The following is a 24,796-nucleotide window of genomic DNA, read 5'->3' as shown; positions in this document are numbered from 1 at the left end:
CCTTTTTTTTTTTCTCCCATATATTACTATTCTGATTTTTTTTTTTTAAGCGGTGGAAAAAGTGAGGGAGAGAGAGACAGAAAAAGAGAGGACAGGAGGAAAACGCTCTGTTCGTCCCCTCCGCCACCACCACCCCGACTTGTGGAGAGGGGTCGGGCCGAGCGGCAGTGGGATCAGCCCCTTTCCCCTGGGGAGGCGACCCCGGCTCGGGGAGCCGCCGGAGATAGCCGCCGCGAAGAGGGGGCTCAGGAAAAGAGATGCATTGAAAGTTTCCGCGCAAACTTTGGCGTCAGTGCGCGAAACCGAGCGAGCGCGGCGCGGGTGCCTGCCTGCCCCGACGCTGGGAGAGCGGCCGCGGACGGGCGCCGCTGTGGAGCTCGGACTGCCCGGCGGCGGGGGCCGGGCGTCGGCGGGGCGGCCGCGCAGCCTGCGCTCGGCCCGGCGGAGCGCCCACGGAAAGCAGCAGCGGGGGCCGGCGGAGAGCCGGGCTTATGGAGGGGTGAAACCGGAGACCCCGAAGAGGAACCCCCCTTCCCCCGGAACCTTTCGCAGCGCCCGGCCGGCGGCACCCCAGGAGGCGGCGGCGGCGGGCACGGAGGAGGCGCGGACGAGAGCGCGGCGGGGCGGCGGCGGCGGCGGCGGGGCGGCGGCGGCGAGGCGGAGCGCGGCAGGCCCCGCTCCGCGGCGTGCGCCGGCAACCATGAACTTTCTGCTCACTTGGATCCACTGGGGGCTGGCGGCGCTGCTCTATCTCCAGAGCGCGGAGGTAAGCGGCGGGACGGGGGCTTTTGTGCCACGCGTACCGGAGGGGGTGGGAGGGCAGACGGCCGAAAATACTTTTTTACCCCCTCTTTTTGTTTTCTTGTCCCCCCTCTGCCTCCCACCTGCTCGGTGCGGTGCCGCCACCCTGTCGGCGCCGGGTGCGGGTGGGCGCCCGCAGCGCAGACACGTGTGCGTGCGGTGCTGCAGCTGGGGGGACAGCGCTGCCCGGATCTCCGCGGGCCTCCGGGACAGCCGGCAGCGCCATACGGAGTGTCCGCGCACATGTGCGCGGCGCGGCGCGGGGCTCCCGGGGCGGCGCGGCCGGGGGGTCCCACTGGGGCCGGGGCGCTGCGGCTGGCGGGGCGCGGGGCACGGAGGCAGCGCGCTGGCTTCTTGCATCAGCCTCGCCTCCCGTCCTCGGGTCTCCTGACATTGCAAAAGGGTGTTTCGGCGGTATTTGCCTTGGGTCCCAGCTCGGGTTCGTACCGCCGAGTGGAGTTCAAAATGCCTAGATGGAAAAACAAATAGAGATCAAAGAGGACAAAATGGATCCTGATTTTCTTCCAGATTGGGGAAAAAAATTAATCAAAATACATATCTCCTGCACCGAGATTACAAAACCATGGATTTTTCTCTTCTCTTCCTCTTCAGTCACTTTTACCTCATTGTCATTCCTGACGGATTAGAAACCAACTCTTTCCCCTTTTCTTTCTCTTTTTAAAGAAAAAAGAAAGGCAGCTTCCTGTGCAAACCTGTCCTATAAATCTGTTTTCTAAAGAGTCAAGAGAGCTGTGTTGCCAAGAGATATTAAGGGGTTTAGACAGAGTGCCCACGTGAAAGTGGCTGTTCGTGAGGCAGGCATGGATTACGTTTTAAAGGTTATAACAGGTTAGTTCTCTCCTGCCATTTCTCCTCGGCACTTGGAGAGAGCGTGGGCCAGATCATCTCCCATAATCATGAAAATAAACGTCGCTTGCAAACTAATCAGTTATTCACATTGTTTGTTCAGCACCGATGCTGGAAGGCAACTCCCCAATTAGGAGCCATTTCAGCTGTAACTGAAGTCATGCAAGCACTGCACGCTTTGTTTCTAGCCTGTTATATCTCTACTTTATCCAGTGACAGCCGCACATTAGGCTGTGCTGGATGGGAACTGAGGCGCAGCTCTCACTTGAGTGTGGCACAGAGCAGCTCCGTGCTGCCTGCCTGCCAGATTTGGCTTGTGGGACAATTTTTTCCGTTCTCCAAGAGTTTTTCCACAGTCACCCAGGACAGGGGTTTTTTTGCCTTCCAGCTCCTCAGCAAACTTGTACAGTAGCATCTGTTCCCCAGCTATAGGTTAGACAACTGTATCAGTGTCTAGTGATAATACCCTTTAACCCTCCCCTTGTTCCTTCTCCCCTCCCCTTCCTCTTCCCCAGAAGAGGAAACAGCAGATCAGGTAGAGTCTAGATCTATCTGTCCTCAGGAGCTGCATAAAAGCCTCATGCTGCCTTTTCTCCCAGGCTAGAGGACGGTGCAGATGAGAAAATAGGGAGTATAATGGTGGGAAAAAAAGGTAGGGAGAAGTTACAGGGGTTTGGGGGTAAATGTTGCAGGAACACATGCATGAGAGATTGGTAGAGGTTCGGGTACCTGGGTGATGTGGGCTATGTAAGTGCTCAGGCAGATTGACGGTGAGGTCTGCCCTTCGGTTCTGTCCTTATTTGTCCGTTGGTCGTCCGGGCACCACGGTGATGGGAACGTTAGAAATACCAGCAGATCTCACGTAGGCAGCTTGACGATGACTCTGGGCATGGCAGAAGGCATGACTCTTCACGCCGGGACTAGGGTTTTGTGCTTTGATGATAATATTTATCTGTACTGTTAATCTGGCTGTCATACTGAATAAAACCTATCTAGCTAGCCAGGCGCGTTAGAGAGCATTAAATAAAAGCTCTGGCAGAGTCTGAGTTGGGAAAGCAGGGTCCAGCATGTGCTGGGCAGCTTTCCTGGAAGTGAAGGAAGAGGGATGCTGGAATCAAGGTGTTCCTCTGGTGAAGGTGGCAGGGGGATGACTCCTTACTGAGGGAGTTGTTACGGTCACTCCTGCAGCAAGACTGGGATGGTGGGAAATTATTTCATAGTTGAGTCTGGGTGGTGCTGATGCCACAGGTGTCTGCCTCCACTGGTGGTGATAGCCTTTCTGTGCAGGAGAGGGAAGGAAAGGTGCTTTTGCAGTGCTGCTCTCCCAGCTGATTGATTCTGCTGAGCTGTACTGAACAGTCCTCATGCCCCATGGGATCAGAGAGGTTACATTGTTGTCCCCTTCCAGTCACCCATTTCCTAAAGAATGGGAGACAGTTGGTCATTCCCCATCTTCCTTTCTCTGCTGGTTTTGCTGGCAGCCTGGTGACAAGTAACCCCTGACGAGGGTCTGGGAGTCTTACTCTCCTGCAGTGAACAGTGGAGAGACCTGGATATACCAAGTGTATTGCCACAGGCAACAGGCAGCGATTAGACACTGAGGGAGGGAGAGCAAGCCTGTGACTAGACTGCTAATGATCGCACACCCACCAGGCTCCCTGCCTTTGGTGTGCCTCTGCACCAGGCCACAATGGGGAGCCACCAGAACCTGCTTCCCCAGCCTGTAGGCAGCCGAGACGCAGCGGGTCACCTTCCCCAGAGCCGTTCCAGGCCCATGGTCTGAGGACAGGCTGGGAACAGGAGCGCTCCTGTGGGAGCAGGGGAGAGGGAAGCCCGTGCTGCCACGTGAGTGGTTCACTGATTCCTGAGCAACCTCAAACCCATTTTCCTGTCTGTTCTGTTCTGCCAGAGGTGCCTCAGCTGTGCTGGCAGTTTCTGGGATTACTGACCTCTGTCTGCATGTACAATGGAGAAGGAGTGTAGTGAGTCCCGTCCCCCCCTCCTCTAAGTAGAAACCTCTGAGAATTTCTAGTGCCTAAGACGAAAAGTGCCTTAACTCCTGTCCCAGAGTCCCTCTCAAAGTGGATGGATTGTTTGTTCCAGTCCTAAACAGTTACAAAGCTCTTTTAATGAGGCTGCACAGATTAGGGGGAGGGGAAGGGAGAGAAAGAGTGCTGGTGGTGGTGGTGAGGGGATGGTTAGAGAGGAATGACTTGATTAACCTTTTCTCTCCCTTCAGAGAAAAGCTTGCTCCCTTAGGGGAGAAGGAAGACAGGGAAGGTACAGACACACGGATGGTGTGAAGTGGGTTTATTTCTTAGGGAGGGTTTTACTCCACAGCAGGAATGTACATTAGCTGTGACCTACAAAGGGCACAGAAAGAAGCTTCCTCTTTGTCAGCCTCATTCCTGGGGTCATTTATCCCACTCTCAAGGCCAGGCCAGGGGTTACTTCCACACTTCTGTGAAATGTTGAAAATCTGTTGGAAAAAAATTGTGTTACAGAACTGTTGGGTAATGCTAAAAGCCAGCAGAGGAGAATGTGACCTTCAGGCTCCCACCGAAGGGCACACTGGGCCTGCTTGTCCCATGGAATGTTTTTGGTTCCCCATTGCCCTGTCTGATATGTAGCAGACTGGTTTAAAGTGAGGCACAAGACTCCCTTCACCTTCTGTTCTAGTGGACGTGCTTTGAGGGCGCTAGCCACAGGTGAAAGGCACTGCTGAAAGGGCAGAAAAGTTTCTTGGAATAGCGAGCAGAGAGTGTGTTACTGATGGTTCTGGGAAACCTTTCTAGTTTCTGCTGAGAGTTCTACTGGGAATGCTCAGAAGTTCTCTGCACACTTTGCACCAATCTCATTGCCCATCCTTGACGTGTGATCACATCCCAGGTCTAGGTGAGCACTGGAAGACTGTTCTGGCTCTTGCTCCACTACATCGCGGCAGGGCAAGATGCTGGCTAGGCACAGGTGAGCAATAAAAGCGTGTGGCTTGCTTCTGCTTCTCATTGCTTGTACACCATGTGTGTTTGCATCTGAGGAGGTGGTGGGCTTGGCAGCCCGCTGGGCAGCCTTGCATAGAGAATGGGTGAAAATGTCCCTCAAGGTGACTCCGAGCTCATTTTGCTCAGTCTGTCATGGTCATTTTGTGTGTGAACCAAAAATCCCTCTGCAAAAAGTCTTGGGGGCATTGTGACTTGGATAAACTGACTCGGCTCGTGATCCTCTTCCTGTGCTGTAGCAGATTGAGGCTTTTCTGCCCTTGATGCGGTTTTCCTTTTACCCATAGATTGTCAGGCGCTGAGTGGCTTTGGAAGGCCGCTGCAACCTCCGCTGCCTCCATTTTGTTTGTGCTGTTGCAGTGACCTTTACACTTCAGGAATGAAACTGTTTCTAGGAACCTGCTTTTTAAAGTTTTTTCACAGCACTGAGGTTCAGCACACAGCCCTCTCCTCCCCAGAGAAGAAACAGATCCACGCATGGGGAGGTTCAGGTCTGGGCTGCTGAGTTATGCCCAGGTACAGAAAGACTTTGGTTGAAATGAGAAGCAAGTTTGGTCAGGGGAACCTTAGGTAAAGGGAACTGTGCACAGACACAAAGGAATGTCTGGGAGAGGGGCTTCTAGCTTGCTCTGTTGCCCCCTTCTTTTAAAAGCTGACACTTTGGGCAGCTTGGATGCTGGTGCTGCCCTGCGCACGGAGCTACCTAGAAGACCATAGGTGGCTGATTCACATTATGAGCTTGGGGTGGACTTGGCCTTCTTAGTTCAGCTCTGTCTTTGGCTGTGAGATCAGAGGGCATTTTTCTAAGCCTAAAAGCTTTGTGTGTATCACCACGCTCCTTTTGGGCCTCTGGTGAAAGGCGGCAAGTTCTGGGGTGAATGACATCACACAGGTGGCAGCGTACCTCGGGAGAAGTGAAGAATGCTGGGCATTTTTCATTTTGGTTCAGAACAGAACAGCAGGGGGAAACTTGATGGCTGGAAAGTTACATCAGAGGTAAAGCCCTCACGAATAGTAGGAGGAGTGGAGTTCTTGTTTCACCTGGAATTAAAAAGACTTCCTTAGTAAAGTGGTGTAATGCTTCTCCGTACGGATCTGGGGGTGGGTTACCTGTCACCACAGCTGCCTGAGTCAGTGGTTTGGAAATGCCCCTTGTCCCAAGAGGCAGCAGGAGTGAATGCGGAGCTTGAGGCCTTTCTGATTCCGGTTCAGGGGAAGCCGCGGGGAGCGCAGGAATGGGATCGACGCGGGGGCTGGAGACGGGGACCGTTAGGCGAGAGCGCGCGTCACCCTCCCTTCCAGCAGAGAGGAAGGAAACCTGGGCAGTTTGGCTGCGTCTGTCGGCAAAGTGGTGCTGTCACAGTTAATCGCCCTGACACTCGGCCAGATGCCGACACCTCGGTGGCCACCACTGCTGGCCGACAGACATGTGCGACACTGAGAGGGGAGAGATGCCCTTTCACGCCTGGCCGCCCTTCTCCCCCCCTCTGCTGGGTTCACCTTTACGGGAGGAAGCGGTGCCCAGGCCCACCAGTCGTGTCGGCAGCAGCAGGTCACCCTGTTACTTTTCTCCTCCGGGCTCAGATTTGCTCCCGGTGTTTGCCCGCAGTTACTGACAGCGGCTCCCCGGGGACGCGTGTCTCCGTTTGGGGGCCTCTCTCGGGCCCGCCGCACCGCCTTGCCAGCCCCGTACCCCCAGCCCGCGGCCCTGCCACCCGTGCCCCCCTCGGCTCCCCGGGGGACGGGGGGAACAAAAGGTCCCTCTGTGCCCGCCGGGGCGGCCAGCGGGGAGCGGCTCCGCCTCGGGGGCGCACTCTACCGCCGGGGCTCCCTCCGCCCCTCCGCCGGCGGCGGGACCGGGGCCCTCGGCCCCTCCCCGGGATCCCCCAGCGCCCCGGGACCGCGTCACGGTTCCGTGTTGTGACTGATTCTGTGTTGTCTTTGCAGTTGTCGAAAGCTGCGCCTGCCCTGGGGGACGGGGAGCGGAAACCCAATGAAGGTAAGCGCTGGGCGGCTTCCCGGCGGGCGGGGGCGGGCGGGGGCAGGAGCCCCCAGAGCCGCTGGCGGCCAACACCGGCACCTCACGGGGAGCGGGCGCAGGGGGCAGAGGGCGGGAGGCGCCGCCGCCATCGGCCCCTTCGTGGCGGCTGCACCGCCCCACGCCGCGGGCACGGGCCGGATCGAGGCCGCCGGGGCGGCCGCGGAACCTGGGCGGGCAGCAGGGCTGGCCCAGCCCGCTGCTGGCTTACCACAACTCAGAGGGAAACTGCGTGCGTGCGTGCGCTAGTGCACATACGCACGCTCATTTATATATATATATACACACACACGGGCGCACACAAAGAGCTGGGTAGCAGCGAGCAGTTTGCTGGGGATTCGCCACAGTGCTGTAGGAAGGGATTTGTCATCTTGCGCTGCCCGCCTCTTTCCCGGGGGCGCTGGCAATGCCCGTCTGGGTGACCAGGGCTGATCCCCAAACAAAGGCTAGAGCAGAAGCCAACGGCCCCCAGGCAGCAGGTCTCCGGGGGGAGAGAAGGAGAAAAGGGCCGTCCAGGATGATTTTTTGGTCTCATGCTTCCCGACAGTCCCAGGTACACCCCAGTCAGGATATTGCTGGGTGCTGTACAAAGCCAGGCTCAAAAAATACACCTTTTTACTCCGATTGGAGCTAGCAGGCTTTGCGGGTGCAGGGGACAGCAGTGTCATCTGATGGGTTCTATTTAATTCATTCCTGGTGGTCCAGTACAGATGGGACCACTGCCTGATAGGAAATGAGGTGGTGCCTCTGCAGCCGTTGTGATTTTGTGTTTCTCCAGCTGCCCAAAGGCCAGGCTGTGGAAGTGTCCTCTACCTTGTTGGTTTGTGAAAGTAAATGTAGATCAGAAGGGTAGTCAGCCCTCTGGGGTTGGTCAGAGATGCCTCCTGCAAACAACTTGTCTAGTGGAGCCCTGCGTGTGTCAGGAGGTTGGCTTTCTGTCCACAGTCCTCAGTTCAGCAGTGGGGTAAAAGGGCTGTGGACTTTGGAGCCTTCAGGCTGAGGTGATCATCAGGTGCTTTAGGACCATCCTGACTGTGTTTTCCCCTTACTTTCGTAGCAGAGCAGGTCACTCGTTGCATAGCAGGGTCTGGCTAGTGTCTTGCAGGGTCCCCACAGGCTGTGACCTTCAGCGTTATTCCAGCCAGAGGTCAGCAGAGGGCTCCAGCAGTGTGGCTCCAGATTGGCTTTTTTTTTTTTCTTTTTTTTCCCCTTAGGTAGCAGTCAGTTTCAATTTCTGTGACTTTATTGGTGTGACAGACTGCATGTGTGTTGCCAGAGGTTTGTGGCAGGCTGTGTTTGCGATAGGTGTCCATTTTGCATGGGTGAAATTTCTGATTTGCTGGCAGGCTGCTGCCTGTTGCGCTTGACCCTTGCTCCTGCTGAAGTCAACAGAAGAAGGTTCAGTGCCTCCAGAGGGATCAAGATGGAGCCTGCTGTGAGGCTTATTTTGGTAACCAGTCCTCTGCTGTTGGTAGAAAAGAGCTAGTGTCCTCATCTCTGCCATTCGTTGTGTCCGACGAATCCCTCCTGGGGAGGGGAAGAATCAAACAGAATTAACTTCTGACACAAGAAGGCTGATGGAATTGCAGGAGAAGTTGGTCTGGCAGTATAAGTGGTGAGACTTAGGTGTATTGTCTTGGTGCTATTTCTGGTTCTGCAATGGATCAGTGAGCTAGAAGTCAGGACTCCTGGCATTACCTTCTGTCCTGCTGTTTGACCTTAGAGGTCCTGTCTCTATATCTCAGCTTCTCCTTTGTGAAGAGGAGACGGTGATGAGCCTCTGTTACACAAGGACAGTTGTGTAGTTCCTTCTGCTGAAGCTCTTGGGGGCTTTGGGTTTGGTACGAAAGGTGGTTTTGTGTCTTTGGCCATTTTGTGCTTGCTCTGAGATTTCAAGCGGTGACAGGTCTTTATTTGGGATGAACTTACTCTGGTTGGAGACTGTAATTTTAGCTTCAGCCCCTACCCTTTTGTGCTCAAGAGAGCCTTCTACATGTTTTGTGGCACGGGAAGTTGTAGAGGAGTCAGACAAACACTCTTTGTTCCACGAGAAAAGATTTTCTGGTATAAATAAAGGAAACCACCAGCACTTGTGGCTGCACTTTTATTTTTAAAAGAACAGCGTGTCTGTGTTGCTCCTAAGCCATTGATGGGGAGGGAGGCAGAATGATCATAGACTTTCTCCTTTTCTAGTCCAGCATGTTCCCACTCCACTGCTCCAAATTTGGACTGAATCCTGCCTGCTGTGTCTATGTCTGCCTCGAAGAGTTAATGTGGGCTCTGACTGAGTTTTAACCTTGCTTCCCTCTCCATTCACAATGAAGAACCTCTGACTCAAATCTGGAGGTGTTTTGCAGGGTAGGGGTGTGGGTTAATTGCAGGATTAACTTCTAATGTGGGCTGAAGCCCAAATTGCAGGAAGGGAGCAGGCCAAGTGGTGTTAGTCCTTTGGTGACCTTCCTGTGCTTCCCCATGAAAGACAGACCTTCTTCCGTCCCTGACACAGCTAATGGAAAGGAAGCACAGACTGAATCAGCCTGGCAAAGTGTGGAATACAACTCCCAGTACGTAGGGGTAGAAGTGTAGGTATGGTAGCAGGGGCAGGGCTTTGCTGTGGGGATGGCTGTACCTCAGTCATGTGCTCCAGTTTGGTTTGGGTGCTAACTGTGCAAATGAACTATGGAGTGTTGCACAGTCTCCATGTGCAATGTTTTGCTCTGTGTCCAGCTAAATCAAGGCAACATACCTTTCCTGGCTGGATTTTCTGACTGGCAGCTACGGAAAGATTCCCTGTTTCCTTTTCAGAGGCTGATTCAGACTTTGTAAAATCATCATGTGTTAAAGTAAAGGTGAAAACTCCTGGATTCTTTATGGGAAGGATTTGGTCTTGTCATATCTTCCAGATCTCACGTGTGGTTGTTGGGGTGCAGCGGTGAAAGTAAAGGCTCTGCAAAAGAAGTTAAATGTACTGTTCTGTGGCCAATCTGTAGTCTGGATTCTCTGGTGTAATCCAGCTGCTTGGGTAGTGCAAACATTTAAAAAAGTGTGTAAGGCATTGATCAGTTTCACTTCAGCTTTCTACTCTGTTTTGGTTTCTGCCTTCTTTATGCCCCAGACTGGTGTGGTGGGGAGCATTTGATCTGTACAGGTAACTGATGCTTTCCCTCTCTCTTACCTTCCATCCCTCCCCTTGATGTAGATCTGTAAGCATTTTTATCCAGAACTGTACCTTTTCTGCTAGTTCCCAGATCCTTTCTGCTGGCACAATGTGAATAATCAACAGTGCAATTCAGCAACTGTCATTGTGCCTGCAGAATTTCCCACATATTAAATTGTTCAACTTGTTGGAACATAGGCAGTAACTAAGGTCACTCTGAAGGGGAACAGGAAGAATGAGGTAGCCACAGACAAGATAGGAGAATAGATAGGAGATATACTGCACTTAGGGGAGGAGGGAAGAGGAGGAGAAGGAACGGGGAACAGAAACATGCTGTCTTCTAGACAAGGAATACCAACAAGCAGTCCATGCCTGCCAGGTTACATTTCCCTTTCACAGACCACTTTCTCTTTTAATAGCTGCTCACACTCTCTGACACTCCAAACTCCTTGGATGGAAGCTCCTCCCCTCTTTTACCTGCTCTCATCACTTCAGCACTGGGGCACTGTCAGCCCTGCATGACCTAGAATTAACTTTCAACAATTAACTGCGGGCTGTGAGCTCCAAGCCCTGAAGCTTTTGCATTTTTGTGGCAAAGTAACCTTTATGCCAGTTTGTCACAAGTTCAAGGCACTTTAGAAACGCTTACTGGAGACCATTATTTTCCATGATGCAAGCAGTTTGCTCTTATCACTCTGAGTTATCAACCTTGGTGCTGTAGGACTCTGCATACTGTACAGGTGGATCATTATAGTGCATAACAGCATGGGGCAGGTACTATCTCTTTGTGTGTACTCTTATCCTGTGCTCCATTTGAGACATCCTCCGTTGCCAGCATGCTGGTAGAGCTAGGAGGCCTAGAGGGCTCCAGGTACTCGCTGTTTGCAGTAGTGTGCTAGCACCTGGGTTTTGTGCGTGTGTACTTATCTATCCTATCTCTCATCTCTTTAAATCTCTCCAACCCTTGACCAAGCAGCAAAATGAAGCTTTGGCAAGAGACTGGGAAACATTGAGAAATGCTTGTGAAATCAGTGCAGATCGCAAGCAGTTAATGTTTGCTCCATTTGTAGGGAAGGCACGGGATAATGGCAGATCCACCCTGTTCCCTCACCCACACTGTCTCATTGTGGTTCAGTAGCCAAATATATAGTCTAGTTAATCCTGGGGGTCCTGTGGGCTTGCTTTGAATCTTTCAGTGAGTGGCTTGATTCCCCGGTCTGGGAAAGTGGTCAGCGTGGAGACACCGAGGCTGTGCCTTGTAGGGCGCTGTTGTGGTTCAGAGGTGGCCTGCTGAGGTGCATGTTCTGCATGGGCAAAAGAGGTAGCTGACAGCAAGAGTGAAAATACATAGCTGCATGGTTCAGAACCTCTGCTCGTTCTTGAAAGCGTCTCTGTGCCAAGGTCTGTACGAAGGATCCTTCTGGCTTATTCCCTTGCCTTCTAAAACCCACTGAGGCATCTACTGGCTGTTTTGAAAGGGGATAAAGGGCAAAGGGGTGAAGGGCCTTAATCCAGAGTGCAGGTCATCTGCTGCAGCTTCAGGTGCTTTTTGGCTGATATGCTTAGTGGCAGCATCCCAGGAGTATGGGGAATAGCAGAGAAGGGGTTTGGGAAGAGTCACCTGTGGCACGCATCAGGGAGACAAATATTGAGACAAATATTGTCTATCTTGCCGCTGCCCGAAGCAGCTGTAGGAAGAGATTGTCTGTTTCTCTTCCCCACTTATGTGTGTGTGTATGTAGGGCACAGACAAAGGACTTAGGCCTGCAAGACTGTTAGTGAAAAGCACAGGGTAGTTGTGTTGCAACTGTCTGGCTCATTTTAAGGGGCAAAGCACTAGACATTCGTGAGCTAAGTTTTCATTAACTTATTCCCTCCATTCCTCCTTTTAGTTATCAAATTCCTGGAAGTCTACGAGCGCAGCTTCTGCAGGACAATTGAGACCCTGGTGGACATTTTCCAGGAGTACCCTGATGAGGTGGAGTACATATTCAAGCCATCCTGTGTGCCTCTGATGAGATGTGCGGGTTGCTGCGGCGATGAGGGCCTAGAATGTGTCCCTGTGGATGTGTACAACGTCACGATGGAGGTGAGGGCCCAACTTGCAATCTGCCATGCTTGATTGGAAGGAAGCAAGTCAGCCATTGCAACCACTCTAAGTCCCACCTCCCAGCTAATTCAGAGGAAGGGCAGCCTACCCCAGGGAAACCCTCTCCTGACCCTGGTGCCCAGTGTTACACCATGCAGGGCTAAAAGATGAGTTGCCTGTGTCTGTTTAAGGCTAAGAGGAGAATCTGGTTTTGGCTCTTGTCCAAATACGGTAGCTAGGAGGATGCAAAGCAGCATTTCTGCAAAGGAGCACTTTGTGCTTAGAGAATGCAAAGGAGCATTTCCAGTGGTATTACCTCTGAGTTCCCAAAGAAGATACTCCTTGGGCCCTTGCTCCGCTTTAACTCTGCATTTGGTACATACAGTTGTTGTTCTGAAGGCAGCTGAGTAGTGCAAAAGGGGAGAACCTGTCAGTACTCTCTCCTGCAGGGCATTTGAGGTCAACCTGTACCAGGGGTGCAGGGGATTTGGGTCATTAGCTATGCTGGCACAGCAGGGATGAAAGGGGCTCTAAGAAACACACTGCTTCAGTGTCAAGTGTAAAAGCCTTTCTGCCTCTGGGCATCTTCCTCCTTTGTTTGGAGGCTGTTGAATTCATTCCTTGGAAGAGACAGAGATGGCCATGATTGCAAAGGCTGGGCAAGTGGGGAAGATGCAAACTGCTTTAGAGAGCTTTATTACTACCCTTTTCTGTCAGCCTGGATCCCAGCTTGTGTCCAAAATGGTGCTGGTGCCCATTATCCATAACCCACAGCTCCCTCATTACTTTTGTCCCTCAGGCTCTTGAATAGCCACAGTAAATATTACCATCACTTTTTGATATTGATGAGAGATTTGCAGTGCTGAGTGATTACCCAGCAGGCTCTTTTTACTTGTTATTTGAGCTGTATTTAAACTCTGTTGGAGAACCAGTCTGTCCCCTTCCATGGTTCCCCATACTGCTTTTCCCCTTGCGGGCTCCAGCCTGGACCAGAGCATACTAGCATGATGTAGCTAGGGATGTTTTTCTTCCTACCATTCCTTGCTGAACTGCAGTTCTTAGCTGGTATGCCTGCATGCCTGTAAAGGGTCAGAGGCTCTTAAGCAGATCTCTGGTGAAAATGCTAGAGTGGTCCGGACATGTTCTGGGTTGAGAGACTGTGACAATATTACATATCTTCTAATATAACTTCCCTGGAGGCACCTGGGATTGGGGGCTGGGTAATGTCTGGCTCTGCAGGGCTCTTTTAAGTACAGATCTTCAGATTTATTTTGTGTGTTGAGTCACTGAGAAAGTGAGATGTCAGCCAGGAAGGTATGGCCTAGGGAAAAGGAGTCAGATATGCTTTGGGCCTGTGTGTTAGACTGAAGTACTGCTTCTGCGTGAGCAGGCTAGATGTTCTCTTACTGCTGCTCTAGCATCAGCCAGGGATGGCTCAGTGAGAACCTTGCTATGGTGTTATGCCCTCTCCCATGCCTGTCTCCAAGGCAGTCCACTAGTGCTGGCACCTGGCGAGCATGAGCAAACAGAGCTTTGGCACAAGTCTGGTGTTGCTGCTGCTTGCTTGTGATCAAAGGCCTTCCCTGACTGGGAGAACAGGGCCTCAAAGCTAGCTCAAACTCTGCCATGCTTTTCCCATGAGCACCTGGGGTGCAAATGCTTTGCTGTGCAGCAGGCTGCTTTGGAGTTGTGAATATGAAGACTGAATGGGCAGTGACCCTCTCTGTTTCTTTCATTCCAGATCATGAGAATTAAACCCCATCAGAGTCAGCACATATCACACATGAGCTTCTTACAGCACAGTAAATGTGACTGCAGGTGAGAATGGAGCAGCACTGATTCCTCTTGCAATAAACTTATTCTGAGCCTTTGCTTTTTTCTGCCTTTGGGTTGGGACTGTTGTTCAGAGGCTTCTGCAGTCTCCTCACTTGGTTTACAGTGGGATGGCCAAGCCTGGGAAAAGAAATCCTTTGCTGGCAGGGCTCCTCCATCTCTAGCTATCACAGGTGGACAGTGCTAGTCTGCAACCTGGGATTTTTTGGCACTGGTTGCCAGTGAGGTGCAACAGGAGAGCAAACACTTTGAGACGGATGACTTAACCTGTGCCGTGGGCATCCTACAATGCTGACTGTACATGTTTTTCCCTGGACTTGTTGGGAACTGGGGATAATACTGGAAGTATATGTGGTAAGCTCTTTTCTAATGAGGCCTTTGTTCTCTCTTCCCCCGCAGACCAAAGAAAGATGTCAAAAACAAACAAGAAAAGTAAGTGACAAGCCTTTCCTCCTTCCTCTTTTGGTGATTGGTTGGTGTTTCCTTGCCCCACTGCCCCTTGCCCTTTTCTTTGGTTGGAGATACTCACTTTGAGAAGATGTTTTTGGAAATGGCGTGTGGTAGTGCATGGAGCAACACTCTGAATCCATTCCAGGTGGGCACAGAAACCCAGATCTGATGGTCCTTCCTTCATACCCCATGACCCATGGCCATGGCAGTCATTCCTAATGCATTATCCCAAGTCAGGGAAATGCCGTCGTGTCTGTCCTACCAGTATGGATTCAAGGTGCAGCCCTCATTCTCCCTTCCCTCTTTCTGGGGTGTTTCTGGTTACTGCAAATCGCTGCCTTTCTTTATTATTAATTTTTTTCTTGCTGCTTGAGTGAGTACTTGCTGGCTTCTTTCACAGCAGCTTGGGTAGGAACTTTGCTGGCTACTGGGAGAGGTGGCAATAAAGGCCTGGTGGAGGCAGGACTGATGCCATGCAGGATGTGACACTGGTTTTGGTTGGGTGGGGACCTGGGAGGGTATGAAGGGAGGTGGATGTCCTTGCTGGGTCTCGGCGGAGGCTTTCATAAGGGTTTTTTGCAATCTGATGGATTTGCTCTGGTGATGTGAAGGAGGCTAAGGCACAACCTTCCCTTTACTTCTTCCCCAAAGTAAAGAGGTTGTGGAAGTAAAAATATAAGCTCTCATCCTGCAGTAGTCTGAGGAATGAGCACAAAATGTGAAACACTGTCGAAAAGAAGGAATGACCTCTCTGGGTGAGAGGGTCAGCTGGACTGCGCATGACTGGGAAAGCAACTCTGCCATTTAGAGGTGCAGAGTTGGAAAGAACGGGGTGAATATTTGGAGATGAGGCTGAAACAGAGACAGAGGGAGCAAACAGGAGAGTGAGAGAACTTCTTTCACCCCTCTCCTGGTGGTTGTATATTTCTAGCTGCCTTCCAGCCTCTCCTCCTCCCCCTGGAAATCTGCTCCTGGCTGCATCAAGCTGTGTGCAGCCAACACTCCTCTGTGCGCAGGGCCGTGTTGGGGACGGTTGGTCTGTGTGGCGCTGTGGTTTGAAGGTGTGCAAGAGTTTGGTCTGTGTGAACTCTGGTGAGGATGGGGTGTGGGTGTAGCAGCCAGCTCCAACTGTGTTGCATTCACTTTCCTCTTCTAACAGCACCTTGCCTGCTCTTTGCTGGTTCTGCACTCCCCAGGGAAGGAAGGGAAGGGATGGGAGAGGCTGGTGTACTTTGATTTGTGCTGGATTGAAAGTCGTTATATTGGTACCCCTCTCCTCCCTTCAGGTTGATTTTCCTCCCCTCACCATCTCCCTGTGACTCCTGCATGACATGTAGGGCAGAACCGGGATTGAGCTGATGCTCTGACACTTGTTCCAGTGAGATGACTTGAACAGGGCCTAGGAAACACCTATGGTGCTTTCTCTTCTGCTTCTCAATTCCCTTTGACAGCTCTCTCCCGAGGTAGGCTGCAACAGGGAACGAGGGAGCCTTTGCAGAAGTGCCTCAGAGCTGGGACACATTTGCCTGAGAAGCCCTAGTGCTTTGCCTAGGGCGTTCTCCTTGGATGTCTCTCCCTTGGTCCTGTGCTAGTGTGGCTCAAGGAGCAGCGCAGGCTCCAGCCTCCCTTGCTCCCTGTGCTCTCAATGGTCCATAGGGATCTGTGGTTAGTGTCCAGTACTGCATGTCCTAGCCCCTACCTGTCCCAGCTCCTGCCCAAGAGTCAGAGGCAACTGGTGAATTTCTCAGGATGGAGTTAATACCTTGGCTCCATCTGCTTGTCTGTCTGGCAGATCCTTGTGGAAGGTGACAGGAAGGAAAGGAGGGAAGAACTGAAAGCTGCTTGCTGGTTATCTCCTGAGTAGAATAACTAAGTCAGTTTTCTCCCTCTTTCCCCTTCAGTACTCAGGATGGAGACTGCCAGAGGGGATGTTTCAGACATTCAAGTAGGGTGTCCTGGAGTCCTCTGAACCACAGGCAGGAAGTGGGGTGGATGAGCAAAGCCTTCAGGTTAGATAGCCCTCTCCCACACAGCAGTGCTGTCTAGACCAGATCTATCCCCTTGTCTGTAGATTGCTGAGGCCAGGCTCCCATCCCAAGGCAGCAGTGCCACCAGCCTTGCAGCAGAGCTGTTGGAGCTCAGCTGCTGCCTACACCCAGTGCCAGGCAGTGCATCAGGTCAGAGTGGTTTCCTTTTCCCTGGAGAGAACCCTTTCACTCAGGTTGCCTCTTGCCGATTGGTGTACGCCCGTGCTTGTTGCCTGGAATGGTTGTCTGCACTCACTGCGGTTGCGTGATGCTTTCACCAAGCTTTCTGTTCCTTCTCCTTCACCCCCTGTCCCTTTCCCACTGCCCCTCTCAGAGGGGGCAGGTGCCCATCTGAGTCTTCAGCAGATCCACCTCTGCTCGCAGCAGCTCTGTTGGAGGTGGTCTCTGCTGAGTACCCTGGTTTTGGCTTGGCTGTGGTGCTGACCGGAGCGCCGGAGGGCCAGTGAATGTGTGTGCAAGGTGGAGATCTGTGCTTCGGCCCTGGGATTTACCCTCCAGTCCTGCCTCATGTGCTGCTCCCCTCCCAGCAAGGCACATGGCTGTATTTTTTTTCTCTTCTTCCTTGCGTTTTCTTCCATTTTCTCTCTCTCTCCCTTTCTTTCCCCCCCTCTCTCTCTTTCTCTTTTTTTTTTTTTTGTTTTTCTTCCAGAAAATCAAAGCGAGGAAAGGGGAAGGGTCAAAAGAGAAAGCGCAAGAAAGGCCGGTACAAACCACTCAGCTTGTACGTTTGTGTCCTCTGCTTGTAGAGTCTCTTCCCTCCCTCTCCCCAAACCAATCTGCCTGCTTGCTGCTCACTCAAATCTCACCCTCCCCTCCCAGTCACTGGTGGGCCACGGATCCTGCAGGGGCGGCACTGGTGGTGGCACCACTCTGGCACTAAGGCTGTCTCAGGGAAGGCGGCTCTAGCTTGCTTGGCTCTCTAATCATCAGTGGCGACTATTTTCCCGAGGCACAAGAGTGCAGGTAGATGGGCGAGTGCCTTGCACCTCTTCATGCCTTCCAACTCACCTGCTTTCCCCCATTCGTCTTGTGCCCTCACCGCTATGGCGACTGGTGACAGGCAGGCTGGCATCTGCCATGCATGCGTGTGTGTACGTGTGTGCGCACGTGTGAGTGTGTGTCTGGTGGAGTCACAGGTGGAGAGGAGAGGTGGGACAGCGGGAAGCTGGAGAGGGGGTGCTGGGGAACTGGGGCGGGCGCGCTCTCTTGTTTTTTTTTTGTTTCTCTCTTTCTGCTGGATTTGGTGGCTTCTCTCTCACTGTCTCTCTCACTGTCTCTTTTGTTCTGCCTCTCTTATGGTGATTCACAAAATTCTGCATTGTTAATTCACGGCTCCTCTGTAGGAGACTCCTAGGTGGCCAGGTTGAGATGGGGCTTACAAAAAGGAGGGCAGTGCCAGCTGCAGGGGTAAGCTACTTTCCAGGGGAGCAGAGACCCTGTGTATCTAACTCATTTAGCTGCTGGCCTCTTTCTACTCATATAGCCCACTTCAGAGAACTTCTTCCATTGATATATCAGTAGCTGGCTGGGACCTCTCACCTTCCCATCCTTGCTTTCCCCTTCTTCCTCCCTCTGGCCTGAGCCGATGGATCCAATGCAGCATTTGTGAATACTGTGCAGAAAGCCTGTTTTCTTTCTCTTTACGCTAATGCAAGGGGGTGCTGTCCTGGGGCTGTCGGAGTGCTGCTGGAAAATCCACCAGCCTGCGACACTCCAGTAGGCAGCATGGGGGCTGCGGGAGGGGGCAAGGGGATTGCTTTGATGTTTAGGGTGTTGCATGTGTATTTTCTTTCTGCTGAAGCGCTGTAGCTTAGACATCTTTCCTTTTGCCTTTTTGCAGTCACTGTGAGCCTTGCTCAGAGAGGAGAAAGCACTTGTTTGTACAAGATCCCCAGACCTGTAAATGTTCCTGCAAATTCACAGACTCACGTTGCAAGTCGAGGCAGCTTGAGTTAAACGAGCGCACTTGCAGGTTTGTGTCCTGAAGGATGAAACACACAAAGAGAGAGAAAGAGAAAGGGGGGGAGCTTGCTTCCTGCTGACTTCTGGCACCAGTGCTATATGGTTACTTCTTTTCTCTGTCCTACATGGGCCAGAGGGCAGAGGGGCTAACTGGGATGAGGACAGATTTTCCCTGGTTCAGAGGGCAGCTGTGCGTTTCAGATGTGCTGTCAGGACTCGGACGGGGACGGCTCCCTGAGACAAGGCATTTCTTTCTCAGGTATCCTGTATCGTAGAACAAGATAATGGAGTTCATGTTGCTGAGGTAGCCAGGGGAGGATCTGTAGCCCTCTGTACATTATCTGTATGCGACTCTGAGCATACTGTTGGACAAAGACAAATCCTTGACTGACTAGGATTTAATCACCCCTGTCTTCCAAGCCCTTTTTCTGCGGCTTGTAGATGAGATGCTCTGCTGTGTGCAGAATGAGGAAAGCCACCAGGAGCCTCCCTCAAGGCTGTGCCTACATTTTCCTTTGCCTCTTTGTTCTTCTAAAATCCAGGGGAGACCAACCTGTCCTCTTGCACTGTGCTCACAGTTCCCTGTCCATGTCCTGTCCAGAGCTGTGGTTTGAGGGGCAGCATTCGGGTCTGTGACATGGGATACAACAGGATTAAGTCTGTCTCTGGGTGAAGGCAGAGATGCGTATGTGAGGTGGGAGATGCAAAAGCACTGTGGGGTTGGTGTTTTTTTAGAGACCCATGCTGTGCATGTGTCATCTGAGGACTGTCACACACCATCTGTGGCATAGACACATGCAGAAACTGATTCTTGTTTCCCATCTGAGCACTTCGGTGAACTCAGTGGGGTATCTTGACTCGCACAAGGTATGTGTGCATCTCTGGTGTAGGATCATCCAACCTGTCTAGAGAGAGACATAGAAATGGGGTTGCTAATGAGCCCTTGGCTCTGACTCTCAACTCAGATCCTTTCCACAGAGATCTAGGAGATGAAAATGCTTTGTGCCCAAACCAGAGAGGCCTTGGCACAGCCAGGGTGGTGGAAACTGCTCTATATATAGAGAATTTTTCTGAGATGCTTTAATTTCAGTGGGAGAGTAATTGATGGAGGGGCCAGAATAGAGGAACTTCTGGAGTTAAACTTCTCCTAGTGAGCAAAACCCCTGAAGCCTGAGACCTTTGGCCTTTTTCCCCCTGCTGCTGTCCGAAAGCCCAGAATAGCTGAAAATTACCCCACAAAGTTTGAAGGGTGAAAAATAGTAACAAATACAAAGAAAAGCCAAACAATAGCCCAAGAAATCATGATGACAGAAGGGGTTTACTAATTTCACTGTGATGGGATAATTGGCACTAAGGGAGGTTGGTGTGTTGGCCAGAAAAATAGGAAGGAGTCATAGGAGTGGTTAGATTATCAGTTTCCGGATAAAAAGCTGATTAAGCTGAAGTTCCTCATGCTCTTTCTTAGATTTAGAATTGGGCCCAATGGGGGAGGGCAAATTCTCATTTCTCCTGCTGCTTCTTCAGGCTGCTGCTGTTCTCTGGTGCTAACCTCTGCTCATGGCAGCTAGTGGAATGAAAGACACTTACTTTTCACCTTCTTGCCTGCATGAGGCCTTGTTGGCTGCATTGCTTCCGACCCAAACAAGAGGCTAGATGGAGAGCTGAGGGGTTGTGTCCTTCTGCATGCATTGCTTAGCCTTGTTTTTCTGTGTGTTTGTGTGTATTTGTGTGCGCATGGTGTGAAAGGGTGCAAACAAAACACTCAGCTCATCTGTGAGGAAGCCACTGATTCTGCTCCTAAATTTCCCCCTGTACGAGTATCTCCCCCCACTCCGTATAGGTGAGCCTGGGGGAGTAGAATTCATCGACTGATTCGTGGGACTGAGATTCTCAGCTGATTTGCCCCATCTGCACAGCATTTCACCCCACCAGTGACATCATGCCATGTCTTAACACCATGTGCTCTTAAACACAGTAGCCACCCCTTCTCTGTCCTACTTGCACCCTCATCACAAAAATTAACCCCATTCTCTTTTTTTCCTTCCCTCTCCTCTTTGACAGATGTGAAAAACCGAGACGGTGAGCAGCGGAAAAGAAGGGGGAACAGCCCTGTTTCTGGAGCCTGATTTCTCGCCTGGACAGAAAAAAACAAAACACTAATCCAAATGAACCCTAAAAATGAAGGATCGGTAGAGCACAGCACTTTCAGTACGGACGATGGACTCCGGAAGGAACATTCCCCAAGGCACCCGCCGCACAGAATTCACCTTTGGGTTTTGAACTGTTTTATTTTATTTTTCTTTTCATGCTGCTAAATAACAGAGCCAGGAAGACTTATAGGGGTGTATTTGATGGGTTTTCCCATGCATACATATATATGTGTGTATACATGCATATACATATATATATATGTATATATATTTTAACCACATCTATATATACATATATGTATATCTTAACCACACACACACACATATATATATAATATATATATATACTGATTATTTTTTTTAACATTGCTAATGTTATTGGTGTCTTCACTGGATAATACTCGACTGCTGTGGACACAAGCGGGCTACTTGGGGCATAAGAAACAAGCTAAGACTGGACTGAGTAGAAGCGCTGGGTGTAAACTTCTTAACTCTAACTGACTTGTGCGGCCTCCGCTGTTTCTCTGTAGAGTGTGCTGTACCACAAACCACCTTCTCCTTGCCTGGGACAGGGAGGAGAGGTGATGGAGAGGATGGGCAGGGAGTTCCAAAGAGCGGCATCCTAGGGTGGTGCGATGGGTCAAAGGCCAAGGAAATGGCCGTCTCCGTGATCAAGGATTCCTCCTCCCCTCTCTTCCCCCAACCTTCGCCCTTACTCGTCTCATAATCTGCCTGCCTTGCTGGGACATGGGATGTCAGTGTACATTTTGCGTTGACTTTATTTGCTATAGAAACTTTGCCAGAGAGACGTGCTGGCTTCTCTTAAGGATGGTGGGCAGCTGATGCGCACTAACTTTCCATTCATGGAAGTATCACAGGAGTCTAGATTTCCCGCCCTTGGTGGCTGCAAAAGGACACAAGGTCTACAGTGTGCTGAAGCAAGAATGGGGACCGGTGCATAGCCACACAGTTGTTCAGCACTGTCTGCTTTCTTCATGCACAGAGCTGCCACTCAAGAGCATCCAAGATGCTTACGGAACATTTCTGGAAAGGGATATTAATCAAAAGTATATACACAGTAGGGGGTGTGTGTGCGTATGTATGTGAAAGTATGCATTTGTGTCTCTGTGTGTGTATGTATGTATGTATGTATGTATGTGTTTTTCTCTCTTTTTTATATATATATATTTATTTTTATACATATATATATATAAAAAAAATAATATATTTGTATGCCAAGATTGAAGGGGGAAAAAAGGAAGCGATTTTGCTGCCTTCAGTTTGCGTGCCCAGTGTGAATGACCCTTAAGAACGTCAAGACTTTTTTTTTATGACATACTGTAAATATCAGGCCCCTTTTCCACGTGTTGAGCTGGGGAATCAAATGTGAAGGCAGGCAGAGTCCCTTAGCCATGTCATGAGAATCTTGGCTATGTGTGTATCGGCAATGTACACTGTGGTGTATGTGAAACCCACCTTACACATGCGCGCACACACACACGCCCCCCTGAAAGTGTGTTTGTACATCTATGTGGATATATATAATCTAGTTCTGTGATTAAAATTATTATTAATAATAATAATAATCAAAAAGGTACTCGGTCTGTGTCAGAATGCTGCCAAACATCATCTGCAATTGTATTTTCAACGCCTGATAATGTACAACACGGAAAGCTTCCAAAAAGACAAGACAGTCTAAAAACAGACTCACAACAAGCGACTACTAACCACTAGGATCTCCCCATCCAACCGATGGCTTTCAGAAGGAGAGAAAACACATGGGTGGGTGCTTGCATCTGCAATGTATAATACTCATGCTGCATCGTGCGCAAGACAGAGGCTTCCGATCGGGGGGAGGGAAGAGAAAGTGTTTTATATACTTATTTAATATCCCTTTTTAAATTAGAAATTAAACAGATAATTTAATTAAAGAGTAGGGATTTTTCAGTATTCTTTGTTAATATTTAATTTCAACTATTTATAAGCCGTACCTTTTTTTTTTTTTTTATTTGTACTTGTTGTGTATAAATTTAACCTTCCTCTTGTCCCATCCCTTATCTCCCCAATTGTTGGCAGAGTCAGTAGCATGTTATGGGCAGTTATTTAATTAATTTCTCTAACACCTACCCCTACACATTCCTATTGAGACAAGGGTTAGATATACATCTACATACTATATATATATTTGGCTATGTGTTTGTATATATATATATGTTTATGTATATGTGTGATTCGGATTAAATAGACGCTACGATTTTTTTATATATGTAAAAAGAAGAAGCAGGAAAAATAGAAAATTCTACATCTTGAATCTCTCTCCTTTTTAATTTTAATATTTGTTATCATTTTATTTATTGGTGCTACTGTTTATCTGTAATAATTGCGGGGAAAAAAGATATTAACACTACATATTGTGTCTAGTGAATTTTTTCAAGATATTCCTTAGTACATATTTATTTTTAAACAAAAAAATTACAGATATATCTTAAAAAACGACGACGACGACGACAAACAAACTTTTTTTTGTATTAAAGAATTTAATTCTGATCTTGATTTCCTTTGCCTTCTCCTTCTACCTTGCATCCTGGTTTTCTTCCATTGTGTAACAGTTCCTCCAGTATTGCCTCTGGAGGCTACAGGGCATCAGCAACCTGCTATTTGGACTCTTGGATTTGGGCACAGAGCCTCCAAAAGCATCTAGGTACCAAAGCCTGTAGAAATGACTGGGAGGTAGGCACCAGAATCCCTGTGTGGAGCTCAGCCCGAGTTCCCTGCTTGGTGAGAAGAGGGTGGTCTGATGGGCAGGACCGAGGGGGCAGAACTCCTGGGTTCCTTCCCAACCTGATGCCAAGGAGTGTGGTGATGGTCCCAACCCTGCCTCTGTCTTGTCCAGGAGCCAAGCCCCGTGAGCTGGGCACTATACAGGCGATCCCAGTGGAGTTTACAATCCAACATGAAAGGAAGGCTCTGAGCCTGCTCTTCCTGGTAATGGACTTGGTGTTTGCAGCTGGAGCAGTGTGTATGTAACCTGCTGTCAGTAATGGTTTGGCATGACCTCCTCATCCTGGACAGCACTGAACAAAGACCAGCTCTGACCATACTCATCATTTCATGAGGGATTTTAATACTGTTGTATCTTTTATGATGTGCTTTGGGGTCTTTGGAGGAAAAGCTCTTCGGCAGCAATGTCATTTCCTCGTCAGCCATGGAGATGAGTGTGTCATGCGTCAGTCATCTGGCCACGCTGGAAAGGAGCACGCAGGATGTTCCTGGATGTCTGGAAGGTGACTCACTCAGGTTAATACAGACCACCGAGTTCATGGCTGCATTGTGCTGCTCTTGCAAATGTAAAGGATCTGGCTTTTATTTTGGATGAACTTGGGTAGCTCAACAGGTGGATCTGCAGTCACTTCCTCTGCAGAGAGCAGAGCGGAGAAAAGAGAATGAGTACTTGAGGATGCTCTGGTTCACTCTGTTCAGTAACATCTTGTGGAGTACAGCAGTGAGGTGAGGTGAGCGAGGGCCACCTGGATGTTGCTGCATGAGGAACCCAAGGAGTTGCTTCCTTTGCGTATTCACCACTGTGGATTTTGGTTTGTGTGGATCTATGGACTGTTTCACAGATGGCTGTGCAAGATGATGAAGACAGTGTGCCTATCCTCAGGAGACCTGCACTGTCTCTATATGACCTGGGAAATGTTTACAAGTCATCAAATTGGAAAGATTGAAACTGGCAGGTCAGTGTTGCTCCCCTGGGCTGAGCTGGATGTGAAATCTCAGCAAAATGTGACCCAGGTCTCCCAGATGGATGAGTCAGTGGGTTCCTACTGTCAGTCACAACACATCAAACCCTGCCCACCAATGGCAAGCTGGGCTGGCTGCTCCTGGTGCCTGGAGGACAGGAGCTCTTTTTCTACCTCTAAGGACTCAGGAGGATAGCATATCTGCAGAGCCAGGTGACCTGGTAGCCACCTCCTCCATGAGACAGGCTATGCCTGGCTGGATGGCACATTTCAGCTGGGACAACTCAAAGAATTTGTTTGTGTGGCTGCAGCAGAACCAAGGTAGCTGCCTCAAACAACTGAAGCAAGAACCTGCCCGAACCAACTCTTAATGAGGGACCTGGGGCCCTAGAAGCAGTCCAGCTCTTCTCCTTTACCCTTCAGGGTTGATATAACTGGGATGTCACCTCTCATGAGGAGAGTAATTATAGCTTGGTATTGGAAGTGAGCTCAGGCTGGCTGGAGAGGCTGTACGCGATTGAGGCCCCTGCTTCTGGAAGAGCTGGGATGCAGGAGTGCAGTTGCCCCTCACCCTGCCCAGAGTTCTCACCTGGCTTGCCTGTGCCCTGTCCCGAGGTGAGGTGAGGACACAGGGAGGGAGGCCAGGTTTTCAGGCTGGC

At 50.5% G+C, this 24,796-nt stretch overlaps 1 protein-coding gene and 1 long non-coding RNA gene across 16 annotated transcripts; one reads left to right on the top strand and one right to left on the bottom strand.

Annotated features, from left to right (window-relative positions):
- On the top strand, nucleotides 1-22,947 carry VEGFA (vascular endothelial growth factor A). 13 transcript variants are annotated; one of them, XM_032682141.1, is made up of 9 exons: nucleotides 635-766; nucleotides 6,615-6,666; nucleotides 11,755-11,951; nucleotides 13,693-13,769; nucleotides 14,184-14,216; nucleotides 14,380-14,511; nucleotides 16,932-17,003; nucleotides 18,123-18,254; nucleotides 20,306-22,947. In XM_032682141.1, the coding sequence occupies exons 1-9, from the start codon at nucleotides 701-703 to the stop codon at nucleotides 20,325-20,327; spliced, it is 783 nt and encodes a 260-aa protein (XP_032538032.1). In that variant the 5' UTR covers nucleotides 635-700; the 3' UTR covers nucleotides 20,328-22,947. The 13 variants fall into 13 exon arrangements, with proteins under 13 accessions (XP_032538035.1, XP_032538038.1, XP_032538032.1 ...); XM_032682144.1 differs by lacking the exon at nucleotides 14,380-14,511 and having other exon boundaries at nucleotides 1-766; XM_032682143.1 differs by lacking the exon at nucleotides 16,932-17,003.
- Nucleotides 1,075-6,769, bottom strand: LOC116784001. Of its 3 annotated transcripts, none has more exons than XR_004355923.1 (3): nucleotides 5,572-6,769; nucleotides 2,398-4,147; nucleotides 1,075-1,270 (listed from the first exon to the last, which is right to left on the bottom strand). It is a non-coding gene; the product is annotated as an uncharacterized LOC116784001 (long non-coding RNA). The 3 variants fall into 3 exon arrangements; XR_004355922.1 differs by having other exon boundaries at nucleotides 2,398-5,708; nucleotides 5,778-6,769; XR_004355924.1 differs by having other exon boundaries at nucleotides 2,398-6,078; nucleotides 6,168-6,769.
- Nucleotides 22,948-24,796: the final 1,849 nt, after the last annotated feature.

Source organism: Chiroxiphia lanceolata, chromosome 3, assembly GCF_009829145.1.
Source record: "Chiroxiphia lanceolata isolate bChiLan1 chromosome 3, bChiLan1.pri, whole genome shotgun sequence".
Classification (NCBI taxonomy): Eukaryota; Metazoa; Chordata; class Aves; order Passeriformes; family Pipridae; genus Chiroxiphia; species Chiroxiphia lanceolata.
The sequence above is the reverse complement of the archived record's forward strand: the minus strand, read 5'-3'. Positions and strand labels throughout refer to the sequence as shown.